The sequence below is a fragment of the Notothenia rossii genome, assembly GCF_949606895.1.
Source record: "Notothenia rossii genome assembly, chromosome: 9".
Classification (NCBI taxonomy): domain Eukaryota; kingdom Metazoa; phylum Chordata; class Actinopteri; order Perciformes; family Nototheniidae; genus Notothenia; species Notothenia rossii.
Genome location: NC_136907.1, coordinates 66,674,369 through 66,691,470, shown reverse-complemented (window position 1 = coordinate 66,691,470; position 17,102 = coordinate 66,674,369). Strand labels below are relative to the sequence as shown.

Below are 17,102 nucleotides of genomic sequence, written 5' to 3'. Positions count from 1 at the left end.
TGTTATCACCTTCTTTGTCACTGCTGAGTTGAACTGTTAACATAGTTTCCATCTTGCATCACATTATGGCTTTTCTGACAGAGTTTCTGCAAAAATATTAAACAAGTTAACAGGCCTAATATGCAATTAAGACCCAAGGCATTACATTTATAGTACACTCTCCTGCGTTTGACAGAGGAAAACAAAGATATAACATTGTTTTTGCTTTTGGCCTTTTGGGTATGGGATGAGAGAGACGGCACAAAATGTGAGGGCTCAGCCTTGGTAAAAGAGGTTCCTACTCAGGAGATCTACCTAGACACAACAACAAGATTTAGATGAAATAAAATCAGCCGATCCCACTATTACCCATAAAGAAATGCCAAATATATTCTGCAAGATGATGGCTTCCTACTAAGAAGATTCAATTTTATTGATATAATATAATTAATGAAACTTAATATTTAAATAATAGAAGAACATTTTTATGATGATGACAATGATTATTTATAAAACGGGCCTATAAAACTAAAAACAAAACCAGAACAAATTCAGGCAAAAAAACCAAGTGATATAAGGCTTTGCACATCACACCACATACTTCCTCTCTTCAAACTAACAATAGGCAATTTTTTTTTTATAGATGGCAGTCCACAATGACACTAAGAAGTATGTGCACACAACTGATTATCATAACAACCAGGACAAAACTATAGAGGACAATAACACAAACAAAAATTGACAAAGAGAAATAGTAGGACCCCACAGCGGGTGCAAAACAAGCGATATAAAGCCACATCAATTAAGTTAAATGACACTTATAGAGTAAACAGCAGCATAAAACATCAGCAGAGCAGACAGGGCAGACATTTATCAACATTTTAACAATTCATACTCCACAGCCAAAGCAGGGCACAACTACACATACCAAGCAAAAGAGAGCTGCACAGTTTTTACACAAGGCACACATAACCATACAGTACACAACGCTTCGTTGTCAACCGATGGTAAGCGTAGACTGTATACACGAGGTAAGTAAATGCAAACACTAAAGTTAATAGTATTCTGAAGACATTTTGAGAAACTTGGACCTTAAGTGTTCGTATTCTCTTCCGCTTTATACTTCAACTCCACTGCATCTCCGGGGTAAATATTGTTGCATTTAGGTTTAGGTTTATTCAATTGTTTTCTTTTGTAACTTTACCTAAGTAACATTTTCAATGCAGGACTTTTACTTCTAACAGAGTATTCCTACTGTGTGGTTAATAGGACTATGCCTTCTATTTTTACTGAAGTAACATTGTGAATACGTCTTCTACCACTGTGCCAAGTGTGTTGGGTCATCCTCTGGAGCAAGTTACATAGGTGGCGCTGTTGACAGGCCGCTAGGGATTATTTAAAATAGAATAAAAGGTGACTAACAGCTCTATGAAAACTAAACCAGAGAGGACCTGGCAGTTGAGAACAGAAGAGAACCCTTCCTCTTGATTTAGCTCCCCCATACTTGATGCCCTAGCAAAAATTCAAAGGTATGTGGGGGATGGAAGGAAGGTGGGGTTTAAAAGAAGGGAGGAAAATGTCATTTCTCGGATAAGAATAGGTCATACAGGTGGTCTCAATCATACATTAAGTATAATAGGAAAGCATCCAACCGGAAAGTGTATACACTGTAGCCAGCCAGAAACTGTTGAGCATGTTTTACTGCTTTGCAGGAAATATAGTACTCAGAGAAATGTGTTTTTCCAGACACTGAAGAAAGCAAAATTCCATGACTTGTCGCTATCAGGACTGTTAGGGAAAACATCCGGCAATATATGTTGTGAGATTATTAAGTTTCTAAGAGAAATTGATAAATTTAAAATAATCTAGAGTTTTGGTTCTTTGTTTTGTTTCTTTTGTTTCTTGTTTTCTGCTTAGTCTCTTGTCCACACTCCAATCCAGTTGGTGGCGGTAATGCACCTACAAGTTGGTTTGCCAACTGCCAATAAACACGAAAGAAGAAGAAGAAGATGATGCGCGAGCACCGGCTATGGTTACATGCATCACAATGAGTCTGTGTTTATTTTTACTCACCTGTCGCCTGCCTCATGCACCGGAAACTCCTGCACAACTTCTCTGGTCGTCCTTTCTCGATGCTGAATATAACCCGTCCATTCAGCCTCTCTGTCAAGCAGCAGAAGGTCCACACACACACACCTAACTGAATGTTAAAGTTATTGAGTGAATTTAGAAATCACTCCTGGAGGATTGGTTTATTGCTAATAGCATTTAGCAATTAGCCAGATAAAAACGTGCACCTGTTTGTGACGCAATATATGGGTGTGTTTGATTTAGGTTATTCATCGTGCTCGCAGGGTGGTGTATTAAACCAGAAAGGGTGGATGCCAACTTTTTTCTTAAACTGCCAAGCTGCAATGTCGCTAACGTTCACCAATATTTAGTATATTAGCATTGCTTTGTTGTATGCTAATCCCAACCACTGCTAGACCCGGCCCAGGTGTGACCACGCCCCCCAGACCCCACTCGGCCTGTGAGCATGCACGTTCACTTAATCTTCCTGCATTAAGTCATGCATGAGATACCATTAATACCTGTACATTACTGATAGTTCATGAGTACTACATGAATTAATTCATGCTTTTTCATGCATTAAGTCATGCATGAATTCATGATGATTCATGTACCCTTACCGTAAAGTGTTACCATACAGCCTATGCTTTCAACATGTATAAAATCTTTCAAAGCTTCGCCCATTCACTTGAATGGGGTGACGTAGAAGATTTTTAATCTTCGCCGAACAGCATTGTGGGGAGCGGAGCATGGCTTTGCAAGCATCGTGAGCATCAAAAGTTGAGCAATGTTCAACCTTTGATGCTCCTGGCATCAGCCAATCAAATCCCGTTTATGCAAATCCCGCCAGTGCAAGCGCTAGCCAATCAAACCGCGTGCAAGCTGGGAGAGCCAGACCGCAGTTCCTTTCCTCATATTCCAAACGAGAAATTACGGTAGCAAATCACCCAGTTCTTTACGACCAGAACTATTTACCGGCATACAAACCGGAGGAACCAGGCATGTAGGGAGGTGGCAGAGACAGTGGTTGAAACTGGTAGGTTTTTGCCTGTTTGGGGAGTTTATATCCAGTTTAATTCGTTTTAACATTGTCATTGCTTTGTATGTCGGGGGCACTGATTCATGTGATTGGTTGTTGGTCGCGTTGCTTCCAAAAAATCGCCAAGCTTCAGACACGCCCAGCAACAATATTTTTTTCATGCGGCGTGCGTTGACGCTAACCATTCACTTTGAATGGGGTGACGTCACTTTTCGCCGAACTGCATCGTGGGAAGCAACGCGGAGCTTTGCTGGCGTGGCTCGCTGCAAAAGTTGAGCAATGTTCAACTTTTGAAGCCTCGGCAGAAGCGTCAGCCAATCGAATCATATGCCAGTACAAGCTCTAGCCAATCAAACCGCTGCTTGTGTGTCAGGGGCGGGAGATTCATGTGATTGGTTGTTGGTCGAGTTTCAGACACGCCTGCCGGCAAGCGTCAACGCACGCCGCTGTGTGGACGGGCCAGTGTCAGCTCTACCACCATCAGCAGGCAGTAGTGACCAGACAGACTGGTAAACAGCTTTTGGGTTCATCTCCTCACTTTTGTTTTATTCTCAATATGTGTATTGCACAGTTAAATAATTGATCAAAGACTTTAGAGAAAGTTAATCACTCAAAAGTACACACGAAAAAGCAACTATCGGCAATGTTGCAGTAACTAAAGTAATGTAATTAGCCTACCTTCATCCCTGCTGCTGAGAGTTAAGTACACTTGAATGGGCTATTTTGAAAACACCTTTTTGCTATAATTATGGACAAACATTGTCATGTATCTAAATATTTTAATCTCTCTTTTTAAAGTACGTCAACAGCAAGTACAAAAATGCGCTACTGAATTGACTTAATTATTATTTATGGTATCTCAAAATGCCACAGTCAAGGATAATTTAATTGGCAAATGTGCTTTTTTTGCTGACTTGCTGAGATTTAGAGAACATTTTAAGTTTTTAAGACTCATGTCTGAAAGTGGTATCAATCTTTTTAACTGAGTATGAAAGTGAATAAGTCTATTTCAACATCAATGTCAGCCTGTTAAGTGTATTCAAGTGTATTTTATGCCTTATTACTTAAAATAACATTAGTCAAATATAACAATAATTTAGGTACATATACTGTATTACATCGCACACTTTTGAATACAATACAAATACAAGTTTTGTGACATGTGTACATGAACATGTTAAATTGGTGGAATATCCATACATGAAAAATAAAACCCGCCACATGTGATCCATGTTATAAAAGTTCTCATTTATTAATTTATTATACAGCATATTTGTTAATAAAACATCTGCAAAAAATAAAAATAAACCTCCCTCTCTAGATGCTGTGTAACAAGGGTATACAACCGAGATGATTTTAAAGCACAAAAGCATCTCTCAGACTTTCTTTGCATAGACTGCACCACCATTTCTCTCCCTCAGACACTCCTGTCAGCTTAACAAGCCCGCACAGCACGGAGCACTTTACTGACCCCATTTAATTCCCTATCCTCTAGAGTTTACTTACCCATGGGCCTCTTCTGTTTGGAGTCTACTCTGTAAAATGGAAGGCAAGTGCATGACTAATTGCGCTAATTGACCTGAACTCTTTTTGAATATGATATTTTAGTTGTCACTCCACTGCATTTTTAAACTGTTTAATACAGGGCAAAGTTTAAAGGGCCATCGAAAAACCTTTGGAGGCCTTGACGCTACATATTTTCCTCTTTGTGGGGTTTTAAAATGAAAAGTTATCATATTTACAAGCTCAAAGTTTTTTGATAGAATATTCCAAAAATACATGATAGCTGATTTTCCTTCCTCTGAATTGGTCCATAGAGAAGATTATGATGAGAGTCCGAGGTTATGAAGCATCTATCTGGTCGTCTCTGGTGCTCGTCAAATTAACAAATGCCATAATCCGTACAAGTAATCCCTCAAGTAGTCGCCATAATTCATACATCTTTGAGTTCATTTGAATGTCAGTGTTTATTAACATAATCACGTTTTGGGAGAAAATGCTTTAAAAAAAATTGGAAGGTGTTTTCTAATCATGTTTAAAGGTTGTGAGATTTAGTACAGCGGTTGGTGATTAACAAAGCATCACTCTTTCACAAAAAATACAGCCTTTATCCACTCATTCAGGAAATAGATATATTCTAACCTCAACCTGTTGCTATGCGTCATAAACTTTGAAAAATAAATGAGGTTACCCAGCATATTTGTACATAAATACATCAAAAGCGTTCATTTAACCCAACCAAAGCTGCCTGCAAACTTCTGTGTAATTAAGTTGAGTCAAAACTAAGATTCAGAATCAGTTCTATGTTGTCATTTAGCTTTTATGTTGGAATGTAATTCAATTTGACTGCTAATTAATATACGAATGAATGGTCAAGTTTTAACTTCAAGTAAGCATAAAGAAATGGAAATATAGAAAGCGTCATCATATCACATCATCATATCCGATGCCCAAACCAATCCTCAGAGAAGGTCAAGTGATGGACTGTCTGGGACAAAATGGCTGATTCATTAACAACTGATTTGTATTTACTCTTCAAATCTTGATTAAAATGACATAGAAAGGCTTGGGAAAAGAACTACATTTTTCTTTGGGATGTGTTTGTCATACGGGATGTCTGAGGATTAAGAGAAGGTAAAAAATACTTTAAAACATTTTATAATTGCACATGTTGCGTCCACAGTCTTTTTGTGAAGTAGAAGTTCGTAGGTCCACAATTAGTCCAGAAATCTGAAACGTCTTCCATGTATCAAGTATATCACTCTCAAAGAGGTCTTTTATTCAACCGCTGTATACAGTTGTCCACCATAATGTCTTTATGTGAACGTTTTTTTAATTGTCCTGTCCACCATTTTAGGCCACAGTCACGACTCAAGTGCAGCATCTTTTTCAGAGAGGGTCCTGGGAGAGCAGCCCCTGTCAGGTCGCGTATTTGAGTTTAGGGGTCTGTGAATTACAGGAGATACTGGACAGAGAAGGAAACCCAGTGGTAGTCGCATTGCCTTGGCTCTCCACAAACATCGGGTCCAGGCAGGCGACCTTGGCAGCAAAAAAAGCGTGAATACAATGAAGCACGGCGAAGAGGTTTGAAAACTCCAGCTCCTTTTTAAGAGAAAGAAAAAAGAAATCAATACTCAAGTCATATGTAAGTAATTAGCATGGTTGATTTGAAAGCCTTGTTGAATGACCTTTTCACGGAAATGCAGAAGTGATATGTCAAAGTGAATTACCTTTGCTTCAATAGACTTGGAGTCTTGATTTTGGAATAAAAACTTGATCTTGCTTTTTCCATCGTCAGATGATCCTTTTAGTTGGGAGAACTTGTATCTCCACAGAACTGCCTTAAAGGAGAAATTACAAAATGTAAAAATGGATCTAAACAAATAAATCACAACTATGAATCTTGATTTACTGAACTCATTATTCTGTCACTATTTCATGAAAAAATAACATAAAAAATCCACATGGACCCAGGGAGAAATGGGGCACGTCAATAGATAAGCCAGATAGAAGCTTGTTATTTTTGAGCCATTGGGAAATTTAACAAGACAAAGCTATTTTACCTGAAATTGCCTCAGTGATTCAATTAGGGTTGGACTGAATAAACAAAAGCTGCACAGTGAGCCAGACAACATCAGGATGACTTTCAGGTAGACAGCTGTGCTTTCACATGAATATGCATTCATGCCACCGTAATAATTACTTTGACACCAACCTGATTCATTGGCAATGACATAATGAATGTTAAAACATAAAACACAAGAAGTGTCTCTGGGATATTTGGCAAAGAGTAAAGTCAGAGAACGTTCATGAAATAATACCAGTCTAGCAGGGAGTGTCGCCTCTCCTCTAATAAAATCTCATATGACTGTGACAGAGGTGATGATGTCTCAATATCTCTCCTGTCAATCAAAACCGCCTATTCTAAAACTAAATCTGTATTGTGGTCTTTATGAAAAACTCTGTGTTCATTCGGTTTCTCCTTAAGGTTAAATCGTCATGAGAATATGTCTACCACAAAGTGTTATTTTGGTTAAAGTAGGTTTAATAATGCTTTATCTATACCTTATATTTCTACTCTATTTTACTTGTGACGGCTGCAGATACTTTACAGCAGGGCTATTTAATTGGCGGCCCGCGGGCCAAATCCGGCCCCGGGGTGATATTTACTGGCCCTTTGAGTATAATGGTAAAAAGTCATCTACTTTTCTTTTCTTTTCTTTTTTTTTTAAATAATCTTTTTTGGGACAGTGTCTTTATTCCAGAGGGTGTTACATTGAGAGATAGAGTCGAAGACATTGCCTGACAACTTTGGCGAGCTCGGGTTTCGAACCCAGCTACTGTAGTGACAACTCCTGTTATTTATTGCATCTCTGCTTGAATGATTAGATAATTTCACCTAAATTAAATCAAATGAAATGATGTTGATGGTTAAATTAGCTTCACATGTAGTTCTCTCTCTCTAGGTCATCTTCAGACGAGCCCTCCATCGTTGCTTCCAGTCATCCCGGTTCTCCATACACCTGGCCAGTTCATTGGTACTTTGTGCTCCTGCGTCATTCTTGAGTACGTCCACGTATGTTTGTGCGGGACGTCCTCGTGACCGATGCCCGTGTGTTGGTTCCCACAGCACCAATTTGCTGGCTGGCAGCTCTTGATGCCTTTGGCAATGTCCTGCTAGTCTCATTCTCCTGGCTGCAATTTTCTTACTCACCCCTGGTATTCCCTCGTACAGGATCTTGTTGGTTACATGTAAACTCTTGCTGATGTTAAGTACTGCTCGCAACATTCTGGTGTAGCATCCGTGTAGAGACTTTTGCAGGGTTGGCTTCAGGGTCCTGCATTTTCTGCCATAGAGGAGAACAGACTCTAATGTTTGATAGAAGAAGCTGAGTTTGATTTGACGGGGGAGGTTGGAGTTCCATACACTGGTCATGCCGTTCAGGGCCCTCCATGCAAGTGCCTTCCTCACCTTAAGATCTTGCTCGTCTGAGTTGACCCATGAGCCCAGGTACTTGAAGTCCTTGACTTCTTTAAGCACAGTGCCTTCTGTTGTTGTCAGAGGTGGATGTTCCGGTAAGATGTTATAGGTGATAACCTCAGTTTTCTTGGCGTTTAGCCTAAGGCCAACCTTGGCACACTCTGACTCCACTCTGTTCAGGAGTTCCTGTGCTTGCTCCACGCTGTCGGAGAGCAGGCTGATGTCGTCCGCATAGTCCAGGTCTGAGTTCTGAACTTGCCATTTAGATCTATAAAGGCCTTGGGGCTATGTTGTTTGATTTAATCAAACACAATATATGCACTCCACTATGCTGTTGTAGTATTTACTGTATCTGAAGCTCTTAATATGATTGCTCATATTTCAAATCCATCTTTTTCCCAGCCCCTTGCTTTGGATCATTTTCATCAACCGGCCCCTTTCCAAACTAATTGAATAGCCCTGCTTTACTGATTAGGATTTCACCTAAAGAAAATCAATTATAATACAAAACATGTTGATGTATTGCTGTAGATTACATTACCCAAGAGAATAAATTAATTTGGATCATTTAGCCTCACTTCGACCAGCTGCAACACTAAACTAAGTCTTAAACTTTAATGGAGCAGTAAAGAAATCCAATATAATAACATATAATACCATAACAATGACAGCGCACACCCTCCTGTATAACGAGGGTTTTTATGCTGTAATATCTCTTTATTTGTTCTACATATTTGGTTTATTTCTATTAGGTTGATATTGGAAGTTTTTTCTTTTTGCTTGGTTTGGCTTAGTTAAGTAAGAATTAAAGGTGGGGTAGGTAATTTTGGAGAAACCAGCTCGAGTGCGCTAGAATTTGAAAATACACAACTGGAAAAAATCTGCCACTTCCTTACAGAGCCCCTCCTCCAACACACACGAACGCGCACATGACCAATGAGGGCACGAGATAAGTTTGTGCACAGATGGAAGGCTGACAGGCAGGTAGGCCATCCAGTTATTTAGCCGATTGGTCGTGCTTTTTAAAGCGCTACGGCTTCCACAGATGAATTTTTTAATGTATTTTTTGTCAAAGCATTTAATGTATTCATTGCTATCAGGATTTTAAGAGCATTCCATGGAATATAACAAAAAGTGTTTCTGAAGTGAATTACCTACCCCACCTTTAAACAGCATTATAGGACCAGCATGCACCTGGCAGTGCCTTTGGGATTTGGTTTTACAAGAATATGAGAGGCAGCGAGGATATTTTGTTCTTTGTTTACTTATAAAGCACAAATTGTTCCCAAATATCTGAATGACAAACAGATGTGTTCCCTTCAATACTGTTGTGAATATGTTGCACTAAAGTAATAGTGAAGTTTACAGCTTGGGATGATTTGTATTCTCTGAATAACTCATGGGCTATCATATACTAAAGAACACAACAAATATTCTCCAACATACAAGCTTGAATATTTTTGTATATATTCTTTATAATAATAACATTGCTCACATTTGCATAACCTTCTTAATGTTTGCTTGCTGTGTCTCTTGGTTTGAATATTTGGCTTGTTAATTTAACAAAAGTCTGGTGTCAGAGCTTCCTACCAGACTTCTCTAACGAGTGGTTTGTTTGCTCTATGAAAACATGATTTGATATAATTGATGTCTTAATATTAATAGTAAATGCTATGTCTATTTATTTCATTATCTATACAATTTGTACCATTGGGTAAAACCAGACACGTGGAAATAACATGCAAACTCTGTATTAATTGCTGTATTAATGCTTTTAAATATTATAAATATATGAAAAATACGTCTTGGGACTGTCATCCTTGGGTCATATGTTCCAATACTTTTTTTTCTTTTTTTTTTTAAATACTTTACAAAACTAACTAGAGTTATGGTGGAAAATACCACTCTGGGTCCAGAGCCAGCAGATTACAGCTCAACTTGTCGAGCAGAGTAAAACTTGTGCTTTCGATTGAAACTAATTCTCACAAGCTTTTTGAAATTTGCCAATAACAGCTTTTAATTACAAAGTAATCCTACTCAGTGTTCTGTATTGTCTGCAATTTCAGTTTACATATGGATTGTTTTTAGCTTTTTTCTCAATCCAAACAATATGCTGGCAACATTTTTCACCATCCATGGGGGACATTGTTGCTCCACATTGCAGGAAACAGGGCCAAAATCTTAAGAGAACAATATGGCAGTGCTTGTGTCCTGCCACATAATGTGCACCAGTGGAGTCTGCATGGCTCTCAGACTTGGGTAAAGGCCAAAATGAACTGCCGGAAGGAGTGTGAGATTTGAGCTGGGGGAAGGGAAACAGCCGTCAAAATAAATGTGCTCATACTCCCAAAACGCACACAGAGCAGAATAAGCAAGTAGCACTAAGAAAAAATAAAAAGGGAGGCTGAGGCATCATGATTAGATTCATCACACTGTGTACAATGCAGTTGTTGGAAATCTCCCCCTGAAAGGATCCCTCATTTTTTTGTATTGATGATTCAATACTGTCTCACACTCACCTTTGAAGCCGCATCAAAGCACACAAAGCCCATGCCGAAGTCAACTGTGAGTCCCATAAGGTGGCTATCCATGATACAGGCATACGTCTTACACTACAGAAAAAGGAGAACAAGATGTTACCCACAAGAGCTTCACAAGGACACAAAAGCATCTTTTTTTTCATATGAGCTTTATCAATCTGTGCACTAAAACGACTGAGCTGGAACCGTGAGCTACATTAAAATCATCGCAATTCCCTGCACGTTGCCTACTGTTCAGGTGCGGACCTGTATCCTCTCCACCTCCAGGAAAGTGGCCATCTGAAAAGCCTTTTCCCAGGTCACCAGCTCGCACTCCAGTTCCACGCTGAAGAACAAGTCCTCTCCGGTCTCCGTCTGGACGCTGAAGCAGTGCTTCCTCTTGTCCAGGAGTTCGTTATCCTAAGATAAGACAAGTAAGGCTGCCATGCTGATCAGGTACAGATGGGCAGGGTGACGTGAAGATAAGACAAAGCAACAGCAGTGCAGGATCCTGAATCTAAAGGGAGGTTTATTCACCCTGAGGGCAGAGTAAAGACTGTGTACTGCAGCTTTAAGAGTACTTGAGTTATGTTCCTCCACACTTACGTGCATGTAATGCATATTACAGCTGAACAACAGGATGTTTTTCCCTAATATATTTTTTGATAGCTTTATGTTTCCCAAATGGCACAGAATAAATAGGAGTGGGTCGACTCACATCTCATTTAATGTGCGAATCTATAAGAATCACATTTGCCACCATGAGTTTGGACAAAAGGAAATGCAGCTAAATTCTCACAATAAATTGAAAGTGACCTCGAACATGCAGGGAGTGAACAAAACAATCTGAATCTTAAGTGTTTCATTGTGATTGAAGTAGAACAAATCAATCAGCGAGTTATATAGGTATATACATTTTCTGCTTTATATTCTCTCAATATATCCAATGCAATAAGAGTTGCTTCTCCTAATGTTCAAGAAATGAAATGGCTGCTTTACCTTTAAAATCTTTGAAATGATCTCATACACAGTGAAGCTTTTCTCGGCTCTAGTCCAGTCCCATGTAGTCACCTGAAACATATCACATGTATTTTATACATGTGATTGATTTAAGGAATGGCTTGATTACAGAGGAAGACAACTTGTCAACATCTCAATTGAACAGATCACAATGATGATACTGGCTGATATTTCCACTTTTTACCACAACTACAATTTAAAAAAACTAATATTTAGCAACAATGGTCCTTCGACTTCACACAGAAATAACACTGTGATTTCTGCGATTTAGCTTTGCTTTAATGTTTGTTTTTCTAAACAGAAGATTTACTTTTACAGAAAAAAGATATAACCACTAACACAAGATTGTCTGGAATTGCTGTAGTATAAATGTATCCAAAACAAATAAAAACCCAGACGAGGCGCTATCGCTGCTCTGAAATATGATAGCATGTTGGCTCCTGCACAGGGTAGAGAGAGCAGAAAAGAGTCTCTAAAAGTAAAACTGCTACATGATTTTGCACAGTTGACTGATCCGAAAATAACAAACTAACAGCATTGTGCGTTGAAATGTTCACAAATGACTTGGTAGGGTTGCTTCATAATAATAATAACTATAATAGCTTTGATTTATATAGCACCTTTCATGAGACCCAAGGTCGCTTTACAAGGAAGAACAGGGCGAAACAAACATAACAAAACAAAAGGCAGTCAGACAACCAGTCAGACGGATAAAAAAAACAAATAGATTAGGGGCCAAAGGCCTTAGCAAACAGATGGGTCTTGAGGGGCCCTTTTGAAGGCGTCAAGCGTGGGGATGTTGCGGATCTCTGCAGGGAGAGCGTTCCAGAGGGTGGGGGCTGCCACGCTGAAGGCTCTGTCCCCGAAGGTTCGCAGTTTGGTGCGGGGGGTGGTAAGCAGGCCAGAGTCTGAAGACCGCAGGTTCCGGGGAGGGTCATGTGGGTGTAGGATGTCCGATAGGTACTGGGGGGGCAAGGGCATGGAGGGACTTGTAGGTAAGGAGGAGGACTTTGTAGGTGATGAGGGACTTTACCGGCAACCAGTGGAGGTGGATGAGGGTGGGAGTGATGTGCTGCCACAGCTTTGTATTTGTGAGTACCCTAGCAGCACAGTTTTGGACATACTGGAGCCTGTCCAGGGTTTTTTTGGGAACCCCAAACAGGAGACCATTGCAGTAGTCCAAGCGGGAGGTGACAAACGCATGGACTAGGTCGAGTGACGGTCGGAGTCTTGCAATGTTCCTTAGATGGAAAAAGGCCAATTTGTTCACAGACTTAGCTGTGATTGGACAACCACTGTTCAAGGGATGGGCTTAGCCTTAGGTGAGGATTGATGAATGGTTGTGAAATGTGAGGGACATATGTTGAAATTGTAGGTAACTAACACGTCTTCGGTATTAAAGAAGATCGTCACTTCGTCTGCACAAGCAGGCTCTGATATTCCTCCATCCACTCACATTAGCATATCCCATTTATATCTGCACATTCAAGTCGAGCAGGCGATTCCAGTTTTCTATCAATCTTTTCCCATCTCCACTATACCATTGACAGCTTATCCCTCTTGTCATAATCACTTAAGTGGCTGGCAGAATGTAAACAGATTTAATGATCATCATCAATCAAGAGGAAGATCAATGTAGCACAAAGGATTATGAGCGAGCAGCTTCCTCCTTTTATTCCTAACAGGAAAGCATTTTCTCTCTCGACAATACATTAACGTGAAATGAAAAATGTCCCGTGGAGTTGAGCGACACTCAATTCAAACACAGAAGTTTGATAGTTTAAAGAGGAAGTTGGTACAAAACAAATACAGATTAAGTGAACACTCACAGGAGGGGCAGAAAACTTGAAGAGTGAGGAACCTCTGAGAGCGAGGAACTTGGGCGAATACATTCGGTCCTGAACGGAGTCTTGCTCCTTCTCCTCAACCCAGCCCATGTAGATAATCTGTCAAACAGGAAATAAAAAGACGTGATCATGAGGGATTATGAATGTTATAACAGAGATCATAAGCAAAAGTACAACATGTTTTCATTTGCTTAGATACTGTTGTCTTTGCCTGTGTGTAATTATATGTTGTCTTTTAATGCCATCAACCTACGGGACTGCAGATGAAAATGAGCCTATTTGACTCAATCTGGCACATACTGTTTATAAAGCGGACTCATGGTAATCAATGTGTTCCTTAATTAAATGCATATGAACATATAACAATGTCTTAAGACTTCTCTAAAATCAAAAGGAATAATTGTTTAAAAGCCTTGAAGACCCATCTTATCAATCGTGGTCCCCTACATTACACACATTTTCTGTTTTTTTTGTATCATGAATGTGGATAAATAGTGTATTTTAACAATACGGTATTCTGTTCTTTCACATTTGTTATTTTGTAGTTGTTATTTTTTTAATCTGTTCGAAATAAAGATTGAAATGAAATGAAAATGAATTGAAATGCATGGTCTTGCTTTGGATCAAGTTTTGGACTTTTCTTAGTGGATGCTGAATAATCTCTGCCGTTGTTTTGTTATCTAAATGTGTTGGGTTGTTTTTTGACATAGCAAGGATCAAATCATAGAGTTTGCTGCATTCAAGTAATCATAAATAATAAGGATGTTTTTTTCTTCAAATTGTAACTTGGACTGTTGCTCATTTAGTTCTAATCATTCCACTTGATTTCTCAGGGGCTTTAGAGATGAACCATGCACATGCATCTATTTGTGGTTTAACAAGTCATGGTGCTGCATAACACTGATGCAGGAATCATGTAAAAACGAGAAACTCCCTCGTGGAGATTTTAGCCTTTCAGACCATTTACATGCACAAAAGGATAATGTGGCCTTTTCAATTCAGGGTGAATGCAAGGAGGCGTGTGGCGCAGTGGATAGAGCGTTGGTGTTCGGATCAGGGGGTCACAGGTTCAAACCCCACTGCAGTCAGCATGTCGTTGTGTCCCTGGGCAAGACATTTCACCCCCAATTACTCCTGTGGGGATTGCCCACAGTATTGAGAATGTAAGTAGCTTTGGATAAAGGCGTCTAACATGTCATGTAATGTAATTGCAAACAAAGTAATACATTTTCTTGCTTTTCTGTAAATGGAATGCAAAACAATCCAGTGAAAGATTTAGGACAAGCATCTCATGCCGTTTTATTTATTCAAAGAATTGTCAAATGAATTAATAAGTTTGTGTGCGGCAGAAACCAAAGTAAATAAGAAACAAAGAAACCCCGCTGTCGCATTAACTCCCCATGATTAAACTGAAAGAAATGAGACTGTGAACGAACAGACTGAAGGATGTTTTCTGATTATTTCTCAGTGGATGGACTTTAATGATGCAAACATTCTCCTTTTGTTGCAATAGTTAGCAATATTATACCGTGCCCTTTCTGTGATTGAAAGACCTTGTTATAATCACTTGGGATTAATAAGATGGGGCAAAAACCATACTGCATATATAATAAAACACACAAGTCATTCAAAGCATAGAGAAATAAACATCTTTAACAAGCAGGAGCTCAAAAAACATCTCACCTGCTGATTAACTGGAAAATTCCGGTTAATCTTCTTCACCTGTTAAATCCAACAAGAACATCAATAACTCATTAAAATCTCTCTTGCAAACAAACATTACTGGTAAAATAAAATAAATATGAAACAGTCCCTGCACCCTTTAGGGACTCACAATCAGGGGCAATGTTTATAAGGATGTTAACCACATCACTGCAGGAATACTGAGAGCTACTTCATTTACTCAATGCATGCAAATTACAAAATGAGAGTCATTTCCACAAGGACCCAAGGCTCTTCCTTTATCCATTTAAAAAAAACATTTTCTCTGTGATAATAAAAGCGGGGGGAAACTACAGAGAGAGCAGTCAGGCTTTAAATTAAAACATTCTGCTCAGATCCCAGGTATCACTCGCTCCTAATCCACACCATACTATCAATATTACGCTTTTTCTCACGGCAGGACACCAAATTAAGCCACCCATGCCTGACCACGTCCTTCTATAGAGGCAAGAGTTTCTCACTGATGTTTTGAAATGTAACAGAAGTTTCGTCCCACGGAGGAAACAATTCGTTTTTTCTGTGGAGGAACTGAAACGAAACAGCACGATAATTGGAGAGATGTGAGCCGGCCGGGTGATGGTGGGTTTGTTCAAATTCAGCTGTTTGTGGTCGGGACAAGTCACTGTGACCGCACGGTCCAACTACCTCTGACACAAATAAGAAATGGTCCTGTTGTGTAAGTATAAAACATGCATCTTGTACTCTATAGAAGAACTTTCCCATTGTGTGAAGTGCCTGAAGTAAAACGAATACTTACTTTCTAACCCTTACTTTGCTAGTGTTGTACATTATCTCCGGTGCTTGGACTTGACTTTTGGAAAGGGTAAATAAGGCTGAATTGACTCTAACTCCACTACATTAATTTGACGGCTAAAGTTATTGTAGCACAGATGCATCTCCTTGTACAATATAAAGGAAACATCCTAATCAATCCACTGCAGAAAACGTGGCTATGTTGTGATATGTGCTACTTGCATTGGGACTAATATTAATTCTTTAAGCAATACTAAGGACATGTAAAATAAGGATAGGAAAAATGTAGTAAAAAAAAAAAACATTTCAAAGGATATACGAGATGATCTAAAAGCATGTTCCTAACACCACAGCTCTTCCATAGTATTTTGTAACATTTATGCACCTTTCTGTCGAGTTATTGCATAAATGTTTTATTTCATTTTAAGTCATATTTGGCACAAAAATTTCTTACCTTATTAGATATTTCAAGTTAAAGTGCAGATTTAATATTTGTAGAGAGCAAAGAACTCCATCCTCCATCACCACTCAGAAAACTGGAGGCATTTTAATGACAAACAGTTAAATATTTTATTACAAAAACAGCTCATTTCAATTTTATGACAGCTATAAAAGAAAGACTAAAACTGCTGTGGAAGCAACGGATGACCCTACTATTTATGATGTCCTTGATATTCATGTATTTTTAGGAGTTTTTGTTATTTTTGTCCACTTATACATCTTATTTGCAAGATTTCCAGTTTAATAAGGAGGGCCCACATTTATTTTCAAGGCTTATCTAGGAATATTTAATGTAATAGGATTTTGAATTGTTTTGACTTTGTGAAGTCAACCGTTCAGTCTGTCTATTTATTATATTTTGTGTTTTTAATTGTTAAATATTTATTATGTCTTGGTTTAATGTTTCTTTTAACTGAAGCATCTTGCCGTTGCACTATCCTGCAAATGTCCCTGCTGTGGGATTAATAGGGGATTATCTTTCATTTTTGATCTCATCTTGAATCAGGTGCAAATTGATTAAAAAAATGTGCCCTCAAATGCGTTCCCTACTTTTACAGGTTATTGTTTTTAAGGTCTTTGAGGGACCCTGGCTGATTCGCAGCATGAAAAATCAATCAATAAAAATCACTTCATTCGTCCCAAAGAGGTTTTGTGCAGCAGTACAATGAAAA

General features: G+C 38.9%; 1 protein-coding gene across 1 annotated transcript in view; it reads right to left on the bottom strand.

Moving 5' to 3' along the window:
• Positions 1–4,315: 4,315 nt before the first annotated feature.
• sntg1 (syntrophin, gamma 1) overlaps positions 4,316–17,102 on the bottom strand; it is a 32,975-nt gene continuing 20,188 nt past the window's right edge. Inside the window, exons 13-19 of the mRNA XM_079649199.1 lie at positions 15,139–15,177; positions 13,438–13,554; positions 11,588–11,659; positions 10,856–11,008; positions 10,589–10,681; positions 6,319–6,429; positions 4,316–6,190 (exon numbers count right to left, since the gene is read on the bottom strand). Of these exons, the coding sequence (XP_079505325.1) occupies positions 6,008–6,190; positions 6,319–6,429; positions 10,589–10,681; positions 10,856–11,008; positions 11,588–11,659; positions 13,438–13,554; positions 15,139–15,177 (768 nt within the window). The 3' untranslated portion in view covers positions 4,316–6,007. The remainder of the gene's footprint in view (positions 6,191–6,318; positions 6,430–10,588; positions 10,682–10,855; positions 11,009–11,587; positions 11,660–13,437; positions 13,555–15,138; positions 15,178–17,102) is intronic.